At 39.8% G+C, this 18165-nt stretch overlaps 1 protein-coding gene across 5 annotated transcripts in view; it reads right to left on the reverse strand.

Annotated features, from left to right (window-relative positions):
- INPP4B (inositol polyphosphate-4-phosphatase type II B) overlaps nucleotides 1-18165 on the reverse strand; it is a 469700-nt gene that overhangs the window by 75191 nt on the left and 376344 nt on the right. For all 5 annotated transcript variants that reach the window (XM_075288123.1, XM_075288124.1, XM_075288134.1 and 2 more), the window contains 2 exons: nucleotides 15480-15657; nucleotides 3153-3362 (listed from right to left, as the gene is read on the reverse strand). In XM_075288123.1, the coding sequence (XP_075144224.1) occupies nucleotides 3153-3362; nucleotides 15480-15657 (388 nt within the window). The remainder of the gene's footprint in view (nucleotides 1-3152; nucleotides 3363-15479; nucleotides 15658-18165) is intronic.

An 18165-nucleotide genomic window follows, 5' to 3' on the forward strand; every position in this document is an offset into this window, starting at 1 on the left:
TGATCGAATACCTTGCCAGCATAGGAATTTGTGTAATCGGCCGAACACCAAGGGGTTAAACATATCGAATATTCGAAGCATTTAACCCCTTTGTTTTTGGCCAATTACATGCATTCATATGCCGGCGAGGTATTCAATCGAATACTACTCGCTCATCTCTATATGTGAGTGATTTGTAGACATATTGTGTGAAAGGTGCAGAGGTCGCTGCACTGAGGGGGCAGGTAAACGGTGAAATCACCTAATACACAATAGCTGTGATCATCAGAGGTGGCTGCTGCAAAGAAATCTCCTACAAAAAAAAATGATAGTCTTAGGGTGAATTCACACTGAGTAAACGCTAGCTTATTCTGAACGTAAAACACGTTCAGAATAAGCGGCGTCTAAAGCAGCTCCATTCATTTCTATGGGAGTGGGGATACGAGCGCTCCCCATAGAAATGAATGGGCTGCTTCTTTCACTCCGAGCAGTCCCATTGAAGTGAATGGGGAGTGCCGGCGTGTACGCTCCGGCATGAGCAGAGCTTGCCGTACACGCAGTCACTTCCCATTCACTTCAATGGGACTGCACGGAGTGAAAGAAGCAGCCCATTCATTTCTATGGGGAGCGCTCGTATCCCCGCTCCCATAGAAATGAATGGAGCTGCTTTAGACGCCGCTTATTCTGAACGTGTTTTACGTTCAGAATAAGCTAGCGTTTACTCAGTGTGAATGCATCCTTAGTATATTATTTAGCTTAGTGGTCAGAGTCAGAACTGCAATATTTTTAGTTTTTGTTTTTTTTCTTTCCAGAGGGATCAAAAAGTGGCTTTATTTATGACCATCATTGGAGGTATACTCTTACTACTTTCTCCATCCTGTATATTAAAACTGCTCACAGACTTCCTTCAACATATTGTTGTACTGCACATTACTCCATGTCACACAAGCATATAGATAAAGAAGGGGAAACAAAAAGTCCACATATAAGATATTACATAGCGAACAGAAAATTAAGCAGTCAATTAATTTGATTGTTTTTCTTAGAAAACAGTCCACGTCAACCTAGAGCACAACATAAACACTATTAACAAGAAATCCAGTGAAATCTCCCCGTGTGGTTTACCTTTACATCAGGCGCTCTAATGAATCATAGCAACTTCAATTACAACAGCTAAAATTAGTCTTCCCACATTCACGCTGGTCTTTAAAACAATGTTCCTCTAAGGTATTATTATTTTTCACAATTATACACGAGCTAAACAGTTATCTCTGCAGTTCACAATTCATTTTGCTTTCGCACTTTCTAAATATGCTGCTTGGCTGTGAATGAAAACGTATTGTTCTCATTTAGATGGTTGATGAAGATATTACAATTATGGAGCCTCTCTTGGCAGACATAATATACCAGACGCATTAACACCACCAATCGAAGCTCACCCGCAGTGTATCAAACTCCGCTCCAGATCCCCAGAGGAAACATTTATAATTTACAAACAGATTACCTCCAGTATATTAAATCTTCAGTTTTTCCAGCACATATAGACCACCTGGAAATCACACTTTACCGCAATGATCAAAAGGAGTAATACTTAGAAGGGAAAATTCGTCCAGAACTGTTGTCTAACATGTAATGGAGGCTGTCATGCAGTCCGAGTCTGATGGACTAGACTCAGAATGCTCACCAATCCATTGGTTTTAATGGTCAATAAACACGTCCACTTTTTTTTAACACATATCCTTAAGTATGTTCTACTTTGATCCATTTTCTTGGATCAGAATCGCACAATGTGCAGTCAGAGATATCCTTGGACTCCACACTGAGAACACATGTTTATTCTCTGATCTAGAGATACCATAGAGAGGAAAAAATGTAAATAATATATCAGTCATGAGAAAAGCACTTTATGCACCACTATTGACAGACCACCCTATTATAAGACAGTGGGGTCCACCACGTAACATTGGTATTCATTGCCTGATGCTATAGTACCCATGAAATACCAGTGGTCTGGCAAAACATGTCAAGAGTATTCACTTATTTGCTTTAATTAATAGGGGGTCCTTTTCATTAACAAATAGGATGGGGTGTACTGCAGACCCCCATCCCTGAATTGCTTTCATAGTAATTGGATGAATTAATTTTGCGGTGGCAATAACTGTCTTCAATACACAAACATACTTCAAGGAACGGTATGGTATGTTGTACTTCAAGATAGGTATGCTCCTAATTCTGGCCTTTGCATAGTATACCCAGTTATACGCTCCCAGTCTCTTCTGATTTCTGCACATGCACCAGGAGAATCAAGACGACAGGAGAATCCAGAGCACATGGCCATCAGTTGCAACAGCACAGCATGTGTGGGACTTCAGGAAAGATGTGTTGTGGCATCCCTGTACTCAAGGATGTCAATCAAAACACAGGACGCATGGAGAGCTTGAGTTTATGGGCAAATTCCAACCCTTTGACTTTATACAAGTCAATTCCATACGAAAACATCTTTTTTGTGCATTGCAGCAAGGCTAAGCCATACGAAAGTCATCATTTTTTCATTCTTCAGATGCTTTATAAGGAATTGGGCTAGTTTAGGGTGTGAACTCCTGTGTATGGGTTCTGTGAATGCAGATAATGTTAAATGGGTTCTATAGGAATAGGGCAAAAGTTAAAAAAAAATAAAAAATGCCAGGGTACTTTCCCTGATAAATGCCTGTATACCCTTAGTAAGATGCAGGAGCTCATTTTGCCTTTAGGATATAAAGGTAAAAAAAAAAAAAAAGAAAAGTGTTATCTTCTTTGTAAAAGTTTTTCCAGAATGGAACCAGGAGGGGCTTACTGCTGCTTGGGCAGGGCTTAATCCTGGAACCAGGAGGGGACAGCGCTTAATGCTGTAACGAGTAGGGAACAGGGTTGCGGCATAGCTTAATCTTAATAGGATTTCTGATGCACTACATTCGGCTAGACCATAGATGACTGCGGAGCAGCAGAGAAGAGAGGTGGTGGTGCTCTGTAACCATCTACAGATACAGCAGCCACAGTTAGTTCCTCAGAACTCCATCAACCTCAACACCTACAAATGTAGGCAGAGATTTGCAAGACAAAAAAGGCAAACCAGTCACTGTTCACACTGTAAACCACTTGGATTGCTAGGAAATGTATATGTAGGAAATACTTACCCATTCTTCCTCATCATATTCAGAGTGGTGAGGGATTGAATCTTGTCTGCTTATAGGGTGTGCATTGTCCTGACCCTGGTAGTCATTCTCGGTCGGGCTATTTCTCGGGTCTGTAAGCTTCTTGTTTGCACAGCCTGGCCGCGCTGTGTACAGCGCCAAGAGAGCATTGCTGATTAACTGGTCTTTAAAGGAATGAACAAACATCTCCGTCTGTAAAGAGAAAAAGCACAACAAATATTAACAAACGTCACTTTACATAAAGTATCTGCTGTGGCACGTAGCGGAAATAGTTAATCAAGTCTTATGCTAGAGTGCCTCATTCATAACAGTCCACAATGTCATAAAATATCATTTGTTAGCAGGTTAAACTGTTATGTTTTAGTATACTATTTATGGCAGAGACAAGGCTCATAACTTACATAAGAAAAATAGATGTAGAATAATTCAGCTTTAAAGACTGCCATTAACATTTCACTTAACAATTTTACTATCCAGATGGGATTGTATAAACTGTCATATGGATTGAAATAAAACGTCAGTCTAAATCCTACTAAGAAAATCATTTCATTGTGTTACGACTTCAGTGGGAAATGATGATAAGGCGGAGAATAAGGTGTCCAATATAAGAGGTCGTTTATAGAGCAAAAGGCTAATTTATTACAATTCAATGCCCCTTGTTTCTTTATTTTTCCCTTATTCACCAAGTACCCATCCGTGAAACAATTAGGAGATTGGTACGATGTCTTCAACCCAAAACCTCTTAGAAAAAGGATACTTAGTTTCTTAGTGCTTAGGGTTGAGGGACTGTATGTGACCCCGTTTCATCAAGACACCAATTGATGGGGGGGGGGTTCCTAACACTAGAAACAATCTTCTAAATAGATCATAAGTGAACGGAAAAAAATATTTGTTGCTACTAGGAGGAAAGCTCTGCATATACATGTAGCCATCTTTAATGAGAAACGGTTTAATTGTTTTTGTACATGAATAGTTCAGATGAATATAAGAAACTTTGTAGCATTACTCATAAAAAAAAATGCTTCTATTTTCTATTATTTACCTTCCTACCTGCTAAATTGGTAAATAGATGGGCTAGAACTCATATACAGATCAGGATACCTAGAAGTCTATGGAGAGGTGAGAAGGAGCCCAGTGAGTGAGAACCAGACACAAGGACATGTTGCCTAAGATAATAATGAGTGATTAGTAGAGATGAGCGAGTACTATTCGAAACGGCCCTTTTGAATAGCATGCACCCATAGGAATGAATGGAAGTGGCCAGCACGGAGACTTTGCCGGAGGCCGGCCGTTTAACCCCTGCGTGCCAGCTGTGTCCATTCATTCCTATGGGTTCGTGCTATTCAAAACAGGAGTTTCGAACAGTACTCGCTCATCTCTAGTGATTAGCACTTATAGCAAGTTTTAGCAGTAATGATTTGAATAAAACTAGGGTGAGAAATAACAGCTGAATTATATGACAAAAACAATAAAAATCCAGCACTGTGGAGGAAATTTATATAAAACTTAGCTTTTAATGATCCATTTTAGATACAATCCAACAAGTTAATGAAGAAGGAACAGTAAAACAGTATAGTCCATAAAAACAAACATAACAAAACAAGACGCTACATACAGATACTAGAGCTTACGCGTTTCAAAGCTAGCGGCTTCTTAGTCATAGCATGCAGTTTTAGCAGTAATGATTTGAATAAAACTATGGTGAGAAATACTTCTTACTATAGTCTACTCCAGGCCATATGTGTATTTCTGATCCTCACTCTCTCTTCTTCATCCTCCCCCCTCACCTCTCAATAGACTTCTATGTACTGCAATCTATCCTAACAGAAGACAGATCTGGCAGTGAATTGAGCAGTTTGCCAGGCAGGAGAGAGCTTTTAAGAAATGATAGAAGCACTTTTCTCTGATAAGACATATTACAAAGTTCTTTCTATATTCACCTGATCTAGTCATTTTAATACACAAAAAATGAACAAAAAACATACATCTGAAACAATCAGTTCCACTTTAACCTGAATCTGATATCATGCTGCAGTGTGATATCACGCAACATTAGCTATTGAAAGCAAGAGAAAAGTCAAGCTAAGTTTGTCTGCAACTGTTTTCTTAGCTCACTAGCTGTGACTTCAATACATCTGTACGTATCTGTTACTGAGTTCAATGGAAACTGTGTAAATTGTAAATAAGTAGTGAGCTCCCTATGCTGGCTGCTGTAGGCAGACATCATTTATTATTTAACTGGATGGTAGTTTAAAGGGAATCAACAAGGTAGCTCTGCATCAGAGAAACAAAACAACGTATTCCTTATATACAGCTTCCGGCAGCCACATCAGTAGATCGGTATAGAATCTGGGTGTCGGACCCCGACCAATCTGATACTGATCACATATCATGTGGATATTATCTTTAGATCCTGAACAGCATCTTCTCCATCAATTGTGGTCTCTGTTGCATATACTTTCTTTTTAGAAAAAAAATAGTACTGCACGCAATACTATTCTTTACATCAAATCTAACAGAATGTGTAATGGAATGCAAAGATGGAAAGAGTCATATACATCCATGTCTGAGGATAAATCCAGATCTCTCAATTTCTTCAAGGTGTACACCACCTATTGTAAATCGTAGAAAATTATAAGGCATAAAAGGAGGTGCTGAGAGATATGTAACTATGTGATAACAGACTTAAAGAGAGTCTACAATCTCACCTAATTTATTTATTATGCTTATTTTTATAGCGCCATCATATTCCGCAGCGCTTTACAGACATTGACAGCTACTGTCGCATATAGGGCTCACAATCTATATTCCCTACCAGTATGTCTTTAGAGTGTGGGAGGAAACCAGAGTACCTGGAGGAAACCCACGTAAACACGGGGAGAACATACAAACTCCTTGCAGATGTTGTCCTTGTCAGGATTTGAACCCAGGACTCCAGCACTGCAAGGCTGCAGTGCTAATCACTGAGCCACCGTGCTTCCCTAAGCATATTCACCACCACATTACAAAGAACAATATAGTGCTAAACAATATTATTTGTTACAATGTTATGTTTGTAGATTTGGAGAAAAACAACTTTGTAGTATTATGCAAATAATGCAGTTGGTGCACTGGCCTAAAACTCCTGGAGCACTGCTGTTGCTACTCAGACTCCTACCATCTCCTTCATGTACCACTTTGTGCAGTGAGAATTGATCCTCTGACTGCTATTACATCACCGATCCTATTTGAGCAGCAAGAGCTGAAGGCCTCATTTGCAAAAGACTTCAAAGTTGATTTCTTCAGATCTACAAAAGTGACATAAATAACAAAAGTAAGATTGTGAACTGAATATGCATTGTGAAGATGATAGACTCACTTTAGCTATCATCTCCTTAAAGGGGAATGTGTGACCACAAATAAATAAATTAAAACAAGCCGACACCTGGTATAAGTCCAACAAAGGCTGTGGGATTGCATATATATTGTATTATATGATACTGGGGAAGACTGGTCACCTCCACAAGCTCCATGTGTCTCATGTGCAGTATTTCTATAGAAAAATATAGTCAGTGGACATAACTATAATGCAACAGAATAATATACTGTGTCAGGGTCTGGCATTGCTAGGTGGGGTGGCATAGACACACAAGTCCAAATTCCTTAGTTCAAAACAAAGGTAGAGTTCTATTTCACTCAAAAAAAAAAGGTAGTGCAGCAACAAAAGGAAACAATACAAAAATAAATACCTGCCCGGCTAGGCTCTAACTAAACATAGAATAGGTTACCTCACCTAGAATGACAGAAATCAAAAGCCAGTAGAATCACTCAGGACACAGCTACAAAAATGTGACCTCTCTGTTTGGCACTCCAGCCAAGTTCTGCCACAGTCTGCTGCTGCAGCTGGCTTCTTAAGCCTCCTTGATGAGGAGACTCTCTGCAGCTCAGTCGCTGCCGGAACATCCCCAAAGTGTGGACTGGAGGGGGTGGAATAACAGGTCCCACTACCAAGCTACCTGCCATTCCTAAAGATCCAGCCCAGTAACCAGAACTTTGAAATAAGCCTCAGCAGACAATAGTTATCTGCTGAGAAACGTTTTTTCTGGAGTTTTCTCATCTCACCCACCTTAGTAGTCTTGGTGAGATGTACACCCCCTCCATTACCTGACCAGCCATTGGCTTACAAATGCTACAGAATACGATTTCCTGTGACCAAAGGGACTATATATGTGCTGTCCAAGGGTACCTTTTTATAGAGGTGGTTGATAGTAGGGAACATTGTTGGGGTTAAACAGATATCTGCCTCTTTTAATATATGTATATAATTTTAATAATTAGTGGTCACAAATATAATTGATACGTAATTATGTGACGATAAAATATATCTGTCAGCGGCTACATTTCCCAAAGCTATAAGAGCCATAGATGAAGAGAGCTATACTGAAAGGCCTCATTGTAGGTAGGGGCACATGCAGTAAATTACTTTCCAACCCATAACTGGCACTAGCCAAAATAAGATTGTCAGAATAGCAGGCGCCATATTTCAGCATTATTAGGCCCTTTAAAAGATGACAGGCTTTTTTTAGAAGTGATGTCTACTGACAAACAGTGCAGTCGCAGCCAGCTAAATAGTTGTCTCCTTTTATGACTATAATAACATCTACAGTAGGAGAGCAGACTGACGTGACAAGTTATTGGGAGTCTGAGTGACAGCAGGTATCCCAGTAGAAAATTCAAGACAATGTACATTATCTGAAACCCATCAAACTAGATGTCTTTGCATAAAATAAAAATGATTTGTGCAGATTGTTCGTTCACTGTGAATAGTGGCTCAGTAATTCTTCATGATCACAATATCTGCTCTGTAATGCTGGATGTATGCACATATCAAAAGAATTTTGGAACGGGAAAAAGCCATCCAGATCATTGGTACAAATGCTTCTAAATGGGATTTTCAGCCCAATTATCTGTAAAGCGAAACCAAACTTAAATGTGCTATAAATATCTGAAGTCTTCCATTGTTTCACACAGGCTTATCGCAAGCAATAAAAACAGAATTAGCCGACAGATAAGGGATACAGATGTAGCAGACATCAATTTGTCTTTCAACTCAGAGGGATTTTATCACACTGCATTGTTAATGCATCATAATAACTAGAAGATTGATAACGGGTTTACCTACAGCCAAGGGTATACATATCATATACAAGCTTTTGCAGTAAGTTGCTATGATATGGAATCCTAAAAGAGGCCGTCAAACCCTCCTTTTCCAGGATCTGGGGTGTGGTGGTGAGAGCCAAAACTAGAAGGTGTCTGCTTCTCATTTTTATACATCCGCATCTGCAGTCCTAGGCAAAACTGCAGATTATATATATCAAAGACACACACATATCTATCTATACAGTCTGTCTGTCTGTCTGTCTGTCTGTCTGTCTATCTATCTATCTATCTATCTATCTATCTATCTATCTGTAAAAGAGTTAACCCCAACTTCTACAATTTCTTTTTAACAGAACAAAAAACAATGAAAAAACATTTTCAATTCATATAAATTTGGGGTTAATTCATATATATAAAGTGTAGTGTGCAAAATTTTTAGAAATGGAAAATGGCGCAAAGTAACAAAGCATTCAAAAGAAGAAATGTTAATGGTTTATTTTTGTCAATTAATAAAATCAAGTCAGTGAACAAAAGAGAAATGTAAATAAAATGAATATTTGGTACGACCACCCTTTAGAGGAGGAGTCCTGGAAGTAATGATCAAGCCCCCACAGAGCCCTGCTCTCCTCTAGACAATCTGGGCTTACATGACGAGAAAACTACATTAACAGAACATCAATGGTTAGTTCTCCATGATGTTTTGAATAACCTTCTTGCCAAACTACTTCAAAATCTGGGTGGAAGTGTACCTAGAAGAATTGGTGCCGTACTGAAGGCAAAGGTGGTCACACCGAATATTTATGTGATTTAGATTTCTTATGTTTATGTGCTTAAGTTTGTTAATCTGACAAAAGTAAACTATTAAAACTTATGGTTAGCGCTATTTTTAAAGCATTTTTTGAAACCCGCTATGCCATCAAACAGGTTTGGATAGGGACATCTCTAAAGGCCTTGTCCATGAAGACTCCCCAGTTTTACCCTTTAACCACCATACAGAGATTTGGACTTTGCTGCAGTGTCTACCAGGTTGCTACTGACTGAAGTGGTCCTAGTTTGATAGCAATTGACCACACAACTCAGGACTATTATTATATGAACACCTCAAAAACAGGCAAGAATACATTGTGTGAACTCCACTTTCAGGGATACAGAACTGATAACGGAATCAGCAACAAACATAAAGATACCAGAAACAGGATCTAAGCAAGAATCCAGGGAAGGACAACAGAACAGGTAGCAAAGATATTACAGAAGCCAAAGAACACTGGTAGTAGAAGCCACAGATAACCAAGGGGGACAGCCTAGGACTTGGGTCAAACAAGGCAGATTGAAAGGCATACATCCACATGGTAATAGATGCAAACATGGTAGAATGGCTACGCGTTCATGCAGGAACAATTAACGACAAAAGGAACAATGTGACCACATGGTCACAGATGAATTTGTGGCAGAAGCCTAAAGACCAATAGTCCAGAATAGAAGGAATAATATTGAAACATGACAAAGACTAGAACATAGTTCAGACAAGGCATATATCTCTGACCTAATCTGCCGCTACCTGCCCACACGTAACCTCAGATCCTCCAATGACCTCCTACTCCGCTCTGCTCTCATCCACTCCTCACACAGCCGTCTCCAAGATTTCTCCCGGGCATCCTGCATACTCTGGAACTCATTACTGAGACACATAAGACTGACCCCCACAATCACAGGATTCAAGAAGGCCCCAAAGACTCACCTATTCAGGAAGGCCTACAACCTCCAATAACACTATCACCACACCACCATCTGAACTGTCTCTCCACTCTCCTTGTGTCTCTATCCCTCTTCCCTCATAGATTGTAAGCCCTCGCGGGCAGTGCCCTCTACCCCACTGTGCCAGTCGGTCATTGTTGGTATTATACCTGTATATAAACCCTCAAATGTAAAGCACCATGGAATTAATAATGATTATGGTGCTTCAGTTTTTGAGGCGGTTTTTGCTGAAAACACTAGAGGTTTTAGGAAACAGAATCCTTTGTGCTAGGCAAAAAAAATAAAATAAATCCAGCTCCAAACATTCTTTGAAATCTCTCCAAAAATCTGAATGATATTTTTTTCTGCCTGGCAAAAATCCTGTGTGAACATACCCCAAAAAGCCCAGCAGGATTTCATATAAAGCAACTTTTTTTTGCACCTGAAATTTGAAATTTGAATCAGACCAACATTTTAACAAAGGCAGACATACTCCAGCACTTTGGGGAAGAAAAACCTCCTACGAAGGAAACCTCCGGTGAACTATGAATGAAAGAGTGCCCTTTCTTTTGGCATAGAAGGCTAATTCCAACATGTAATTTAATGTGGTGTTTTTCATGGAAGCATATTTACTACAGAGAAAAACTAAAGATAAATAAGGTGTACAGTGAAAACAAGTAAAGGATGGGAAAGCAGAAAATGTCTCATTTCTTCTGAGGAGAGACAGAGGAAGAGACGGTAAGACTACCGATACACATGCACACAGACTTGGCTAAGCTGCATGTGTACTGAATTAGGAGATGGGAGAAAATCTCTGCCCCCCTGAGGAGGATTGAGCAGCTAAAAAATACCTGCTACATCTATACTCTTCCCCATGACCACCACCTCCAAATCTGCTGGGGGAAGTCGGGAGGTCTCTATGCACATTAGATGGTCGTCAGATCCCACCACAACTTTGTCTGTTGTGGCAATAGAAGAAGAGAGTATATATTAAAGAGGACACAGTACAACCAGAAGATTTGCCTGGACTTATGAGAGTCTGTAGTTCTCTCCTTTTTCTGGCAGATCTATTGCGTATGCACAAAACACTTGGGTTAGAACATGAAACTGGCTTTAAAGGGGTATTCCCATAACTCTTGTTCTGCAGCCTGCAGGGCTGTGCTCTCTTCACTTCCTGGATTTCTCAGCACATTGGTGGGCGGGGTTTCACTTGCTCTGCTATCTGCTATGTTTGCAGTGAGTAATGAGGGATTGGTTGTAAATGCATTACCACAGTATAAAGGTGATGTGGAAACTGATGTAGCAGAGCTGGATTTGAGTAAGCTTGCATTACATACAGAGGTAACAGACTCCTTATCTCAGCCCTTATCAGCCAAATTCAATTAAACCGGCTGATAAGTGGAAAAGCTGAAGATAGACAGCACAGTAATCCTGGAGCTCTCACCTCCCCCCACCCCTATCTGAGGACCTCCGTTGAGTCAGCCCCTCCCTCCCCCCTGAGAGCAGGCAGCTAGTCACTTGGGAACTGAGCAGATAAGCCCAGTGGCCATAGAAACGCAGTGTCAGCAATGAAGTGAATAAATTAAGATAGCGGGCAAACAAAGCAGTTTTGATAAAGCAATGTATTTAGGAAAAGTCTTAAATCCACATAAAATAGCAGTATAGATAGGATGCTTTTCATGGGACAACCCCTTTCATACACTCAGGAAAGGAGAAGAGAATGCTTGGCATGGTTATCCAGTTTCAGCACATAAATGTTATTGTTTGTACAATGAAAAGTTGTACAATTTTCCAATATGCTTTCTGCATCAATTCCTCATGGTTTTCTAGCGTTCTGCTTGTTGTTATTCTTTAATTGCAGTGTATAAAACTGAGTGCATGGTCATGTGTATACAGTCTATGGTCATGTACTATACAGTAGATGGTAATGTGTCTGAAGACAGTGCTATCACTGTAACGAGCTGTGCACCTGTGTGCTCATCACCTGACCATAGATTGTATATCACATGGCCATGGACTGATATTTGGCACCTAGAAGTAAACAAAGAACAAATGACAGCAAACAGAGAAATAAAAATGGAAAGAAAGTTATACAGAATATTGCAAAATTGTAAAACGTTCCACTATGCAAACAATAATATTTATGTGCTGAAACTGGACAACCCCTTAAAAACAAACAGTGACACTCCAGACTATAATATATTGCATTGTACTTTACTGCCTTCTGTAGATGCTTGTATAGTTTCTCCTTACTGAAAGACAAGAGTTTCAGTGTAACCTGCTCTGAATTGTGCCATGCCTTGAAATCACTCCAAGCTATAAAAGATCCAATGCTCATAGTATTGCAGAGGTATGGGCTTCACAGGCCATCTGTCTACATAGACGTCTTTCTTCTGCATCCAAATCGTGTCTGGCTGCTTTCTGAGGGAATAACTTCCCAAGCAGTTGTTGTTCTTTTAAGTTAGTCCCAATAAATGTCAAAATCAAAAACAATGTAAATAAATAATGTGCTTGAAGCATTATGCAAGTTAAGGACACCTGCACCGGCTGCCACAGCACAATTGCAGTCCGTACCTCAAATCTTCTCATAAAAGAGACGTATCAAAGATGCTCATGAAAGGTTCCTTTTTCTAAGTCTCTCATTTGAACTGGCTCTTTTTTATAGTTTAAGGAACTCAGGAAAAAAAGATTCACCTACAAAAGATTCAAGGCTAGGATCTTTAGAAAGCTAAAATCTATATAGTAGCTTGTTTACTGTGTCTGTATGTGGTGCACAATGGCCAGCATTGGGGAACCGGCTTGATGGGTTTCAGGGTCACGTAAAGCAGCGATTACTTTAATATCATACAAACATTTAAAAGAAACCGGGTTTAGTCCTGGGCCCCACGTTGTGAAAATGCAGCATTTTTGCCACAGCGGAAACACCGCAGCCTGAGTTTTGCATTACCTGCAAAGTGGATGGGATCCTGGCTAATCCCATCCACACATTGCAGCATTTTTACTGCAGATTTTTTTTCTGCAATTTCAAAAATGGGAGCATTTTTACAACTCACAGCATGTCAATTATACCAAGCACCTTCTGTGAAAATCGCTGAAGAAAAACCCCCACAAAGCGTCAAATATCTATTTAGGATAAGCTGTCATTTGCTGGGACTGTAAAACACTGCTGAATTTCCAGAATGTGTTGCCTTAACCTTAAGGTGGTTGGACACTTTCAGACATTAACATATTGAGATACATTATTGTTTTTATAATGCAAAGTTATACAATTTTACAATATATTTTCTGTATCAATTCCTTATGGTTTTCTAGATCTCTGCTTGCTGTTGTTCATTCTGTTTTTTTCCAGTGGCTAAAAATCAGTCCATGGTCATGTGAAATACAGTCCATGGTCATGTGATATACAGTCCATAGTCATGTGATGTAGTCTATAGTCATGTGATGTACAGTCCCTGGTCATGTGATGGACACACAGGTGCACGGTTCATTACAGTTACAGCACATTAATCAGACATCTGCCTGGTAACTAGCTGTGCACCTGGGTTTGTATAGCCTGGACTGTACATCACATGACCAGGGACTGTACATCACATGACCATGGACTGTAGATCACATGACCATGGACTGTAGATCACATGACCATGGACTGTAGATCACATGACCATGGACTGTACATCACATGACCAGGGACTGTACATCACATGTCCGTGGAATGATTTTTATTCACTGAAAGTAAACACTGAATGAATGACAGCAAGCAGAGATTTAGAATACTGCAAGGAATTTGTATAACTTTTATAATGGCCTTTCAATATTTGTCTAAAACTGGATAATCCACTTGAGGAATTTTTCCATCTCCACAGGATAAGTCATAACCATCTAACAGATGCAGTCCCATCTCTTAGAGGTGTACCTATTTCAAGTATGGGGTTTCCTGTAACCTATTAACTCTTACAGAAGAGAATGTGTAATCTCTCCTCCATTCACAGTGGCATAGGGTGGGGATATGCAACCCCATTGATGAACCATTCATGTTTGAGATGGAAAAACCTGCCCAGACACAGCAGATAGTTAATAACAAGCAGTTGTCCCATGTACCACTCAGGTTAGGTTTATACCTGCGCCTGCTCTACGTTCAGGGTTTCTGTCCACAAAACTATTTAAAAATGCAGATGCCGCAAACATTATCTTCTAACTTGCTTTCTTGCAAGCAGGACTTTTCTCCCTGTACTTTTTGGGCAGAAACCCAGTGGACCCCATTATAGTCTTTTTAAGCAGAGTGGGTTTATGTTTTTGAGGTCCCCAACCAGACCCGAAGAAGGGGAGCCTGAACACAGGTGTGAACCTAGCGTCAGTTTGGTAGGGCCTGTTTATCAAAGGAGTTTTCCCATCTCACTGTTTCAGCAGTTTGCCTGTTGTTTCTTCCTCTCACTTCCTGTATTTCTACCCCCCACCCTATCACAAAATACTTATGCAGATCAGATAATATGCAGATGCTTGTAGAGAATGGACTCAGTGTTATCTGTATGTTTACATAGATAACAGAAACTGCAATCTGCAATTAGCTGTACTGATTGTCCTGCCAGCAAAGCAGTGAGTGATGTCACTTGTCCTATCACACAGGTCCGTGGTTATAGCAATGCTGTGTAAACAATGGAAGGAATAAGTTCACATAACAGTCAAACAAAGCAGCATTTCTAAAGCAATATATTTAGGAAGAGTCTTCCAATTTACAGAAGTTACCAGTATAGATAGGATCCTTGAGATGGGACAACCCCTTTAATATTTTGCACCTATAGTCACATATTTTGGTTGAGTATTTATCAGTACTTGTAATAAACCAACACTTCACACAAATCCTGAATTCCTTTCATGCAAAGTCTGTCATTATGCATCCACCAGGGATGAGACCCATTTATAATTGAGCCACCAAAAGTAAAATATGTTACTCCATTTGCACACATTTTAGTGTTGTGTTTGCAATACAATTGCTGCTGAGCGTTACAGCAAAAGAAAAAAAAAATCACTTTCAGATGATACAAACAAAAAAAAGGATATTCTAGCTTAAAAGAACATTATCTTCTAACTTCCTTCCCTGCAACAATTATTAGCATTAGAAAAGGAAGGACGCTGTGCTGCAATAAAATAACTCAATTTAATAACAGAATCTGCTGCGTCTGAAAGCCGGCAATCTTACTTTCAAAAAACACCTTTAAAAGCAGGAAATAAAGATACAGAAAATGTTAAATTGCTTTTTTCAAAGGAATTAGGTATTTGGTATTGCTTTGCCTTGGCATTTTGAAGTCTATCTTTCAAAGTGAGTACTGTATATTCTGTAATGCAGCGAATGTCAACCTGTACATTAAATAAAAGGGAAGCATTAGGAGGGAGTCTATTTTTATACATGAGCCATTGCATGGCAGATTTGGATCTCACCGTTTCCGAGAGTGCTTTTAAAGAATTTTTGAGGCTGTCCGCAGAGCGCTGTCTTGCTGAATTAAGCAGGAGGTCTGTATGGCTTGATAGAAGAGGTTGCAGGTGATTGATGTTGCTTAAAATTTCTTTTGCCTTTGCCGTGTTCTCAGGTGAATAGTAAATACATTGGTACCCAGTGCTGGAAAACAGAAAGGCAGATTTCTATTAAACTGCGACAAAATATTATCTGGTTTCTTAACTGGGAGCTGAATAGTCAATTTAAAAAATAAAAGAAACATAAGAAAATTGATTTCCTGTACACCGGCAAATGGAAGTATATTTATCTGGGAGAATTCACTACCAATCATTATGCTGAAGTATAGGACCCAAGGAACCACAAATGTCCTATATGTGAAGAGGTGAAACCAATTTATTTGCTAGCTAAGCTTCATAAAAGTAAGTACTGCACATTGTAGATTTATACACTTAAATAGAAATATTTGGAAGCAGTTTTTGCTGAGCGCTGCTAAAAGTAAATGGACACATATTCCCCTCTTAAATAAAGAAAATCCTTAGTTATATTCACACACATAGTGCAGTAGGAAGAAGTTTAACGACATGTTCTTTAACTGCTTCTATAGAAAATCTCAAATGTAGCTGAATATTTTTTTTACATGAGGTTTTCAATACAGCACTTATCCCCCACTGGATCAGTAAGGATAAAAATATGGCAAATATTCAGCAAGACTGTGACCTATATGGTTTTATTTGTTACCGTATGCAAAGGGGTCACCAGAATCTCATTTCCTACTAATGTGATACATTTATTGTACATTGAAAATAATTTATGTCTAATATATATATATATATATATATATATATATATATATATATATATATATATCCTATTAATATTATAAATGTGAAAGTTTGCGGGTTTGTGAGTTTGGATGTTCGGATGTTTGTTCCTCAATCACGCAAAACCCGCTCAACCGATTTGGCTGAAAGTTTCCACAAACATAGTTAATACACCCGATTGCGCAATAGGCTACTTTTCATCACAATAGCGCACATACGTTTGTGCCAGGACCCCCACAAAACCCAAACTCACACCACCATCTCTGCAATCTCACACACTTTGGACCATAGCAAGCCACAAAATTCATATTGCCCTCTACAGCCTAGCCCCTAACCCCACACAATCACATATACATATACTTTACCACTTTGCCCCTCACCTTAACGATACTCCAGGAGTATCTATATGTATATATATATATATATATATATATATATATATATATATATATATATATATATACACGTGGTGTCGGTGAATTGAAACAGTGACTTCAAACCCTTACATACATGTAGTGTAGCGGAGGTAGATTCTGCACTAAAACTGCCGCATATTTTGTGTAAATGCCCATCTGTTACAGATTGTTTCCAGGTTTGCAAAGGGTTAAATTCACAGCACAGTTGGTACACAAAGTACACATTTTGCTAAGAACTTGAGGACAATGTTCAAATTCAGAAGTTGTACAAATCTAGACTAGTACTTCTCACAGATGAAGGTTTTCTACAAATGCATTTAGTCTAGGCAATATCTCTCGTGATCTTCCCTTACTAATGCATATTTGTATACTATAGATACTGAGATATGTCTCAGACAACCTCAAACCCCTATAGACATTGCACCCAAGTTGCAGTCATAGGTCACTTCTCAGACGTAATGGAGGAGTGCTAAAAATACAGGGTGGCCATAATATAACCTCAGGTGTTTGGAGCCGTGTGCAGGCTGACCCAATGGACAGAATTGCCTGAAAATTTGTATGTGTGCTAATCAAGGCATGGGGAAATGGACGGCATGAAAAAAAAACCCCTAAAAATCACCAACTGCTTCCTCGTGACAATGACACCCGCATGACATTAATGTTTCTGGCCAGAGTGGAAGTGGATTCCAATTGGCCATGGAATATCCTGTGCAGCGACGAATCGCATTTTTACCTGAATGGTAAAACACACAGAACTGTCGCATATGGGCCACTGAAAACTCGCGTGGGTTCCGCCGCATTTGCCCAAGGTTACCGGTGGTGTGGGTTCACCTCATCGTTCATGATCGGACCGTTCTTTTTCGAAGATTTAGGCCCAACTGTGGTTGCCACCTGTTCTGTCACAGCAACGAGGTACCGGACAATGCTGGAAACAGTGGTCGTTCCCCAACTCCAACAACGGCAGTGTCTGCAGACGATCACCTTCATGCAGGATGGAGCCCCTACTCACATCGCAAATCCTGTGAAGAACACTCTTCGTGCACATTTTCACAATGACATGATTTTGTGCCGCTCATTCCCTACAGCTTGGCCACCGTGCTCTCCGGATCTCACTCCTTGTGATTTCTGGTTGTGGGGACACTTGAAGGAATGTGTTTATTGGGGGAAGGTCGAAACCCAGCCTGACCTCAAAGACCGCATCACGTTGGAAGTGTGCAGCATCTCACCAGAGATGTTACACGCAAGCATCGAGCACGTTCTGCATAGGCTGACCATTCTCACCACGCATGATGGCGGCCACTTTGAACAGTCATGCTAGTCGGTGGTCCAAATGGGACATCCCCAAGTATTGACAAACGGGTTTTGCGCCGCGCGCTCACTGTACAGCGCCACATTATTCCCTGGTGGGGAGTTTTCGTATTACATTTAAAAAA

The sequence above is a fragment of the Leptodactylus fuscus genome, chromosome 1, assembly GCF_031893055.1.
Source record: "Leptodactylus fuscus isolate aLepFus1 chromosome 1, aLepFus1.hap2, whole genome shotgun sequence".
Classification (NCBI taxonomy): Eukaryota; Metazoa; Chordata; class Amphibia; order Anura; family Leptodactylidae; genus Leptodactylus; species Leptodactylus fuscus.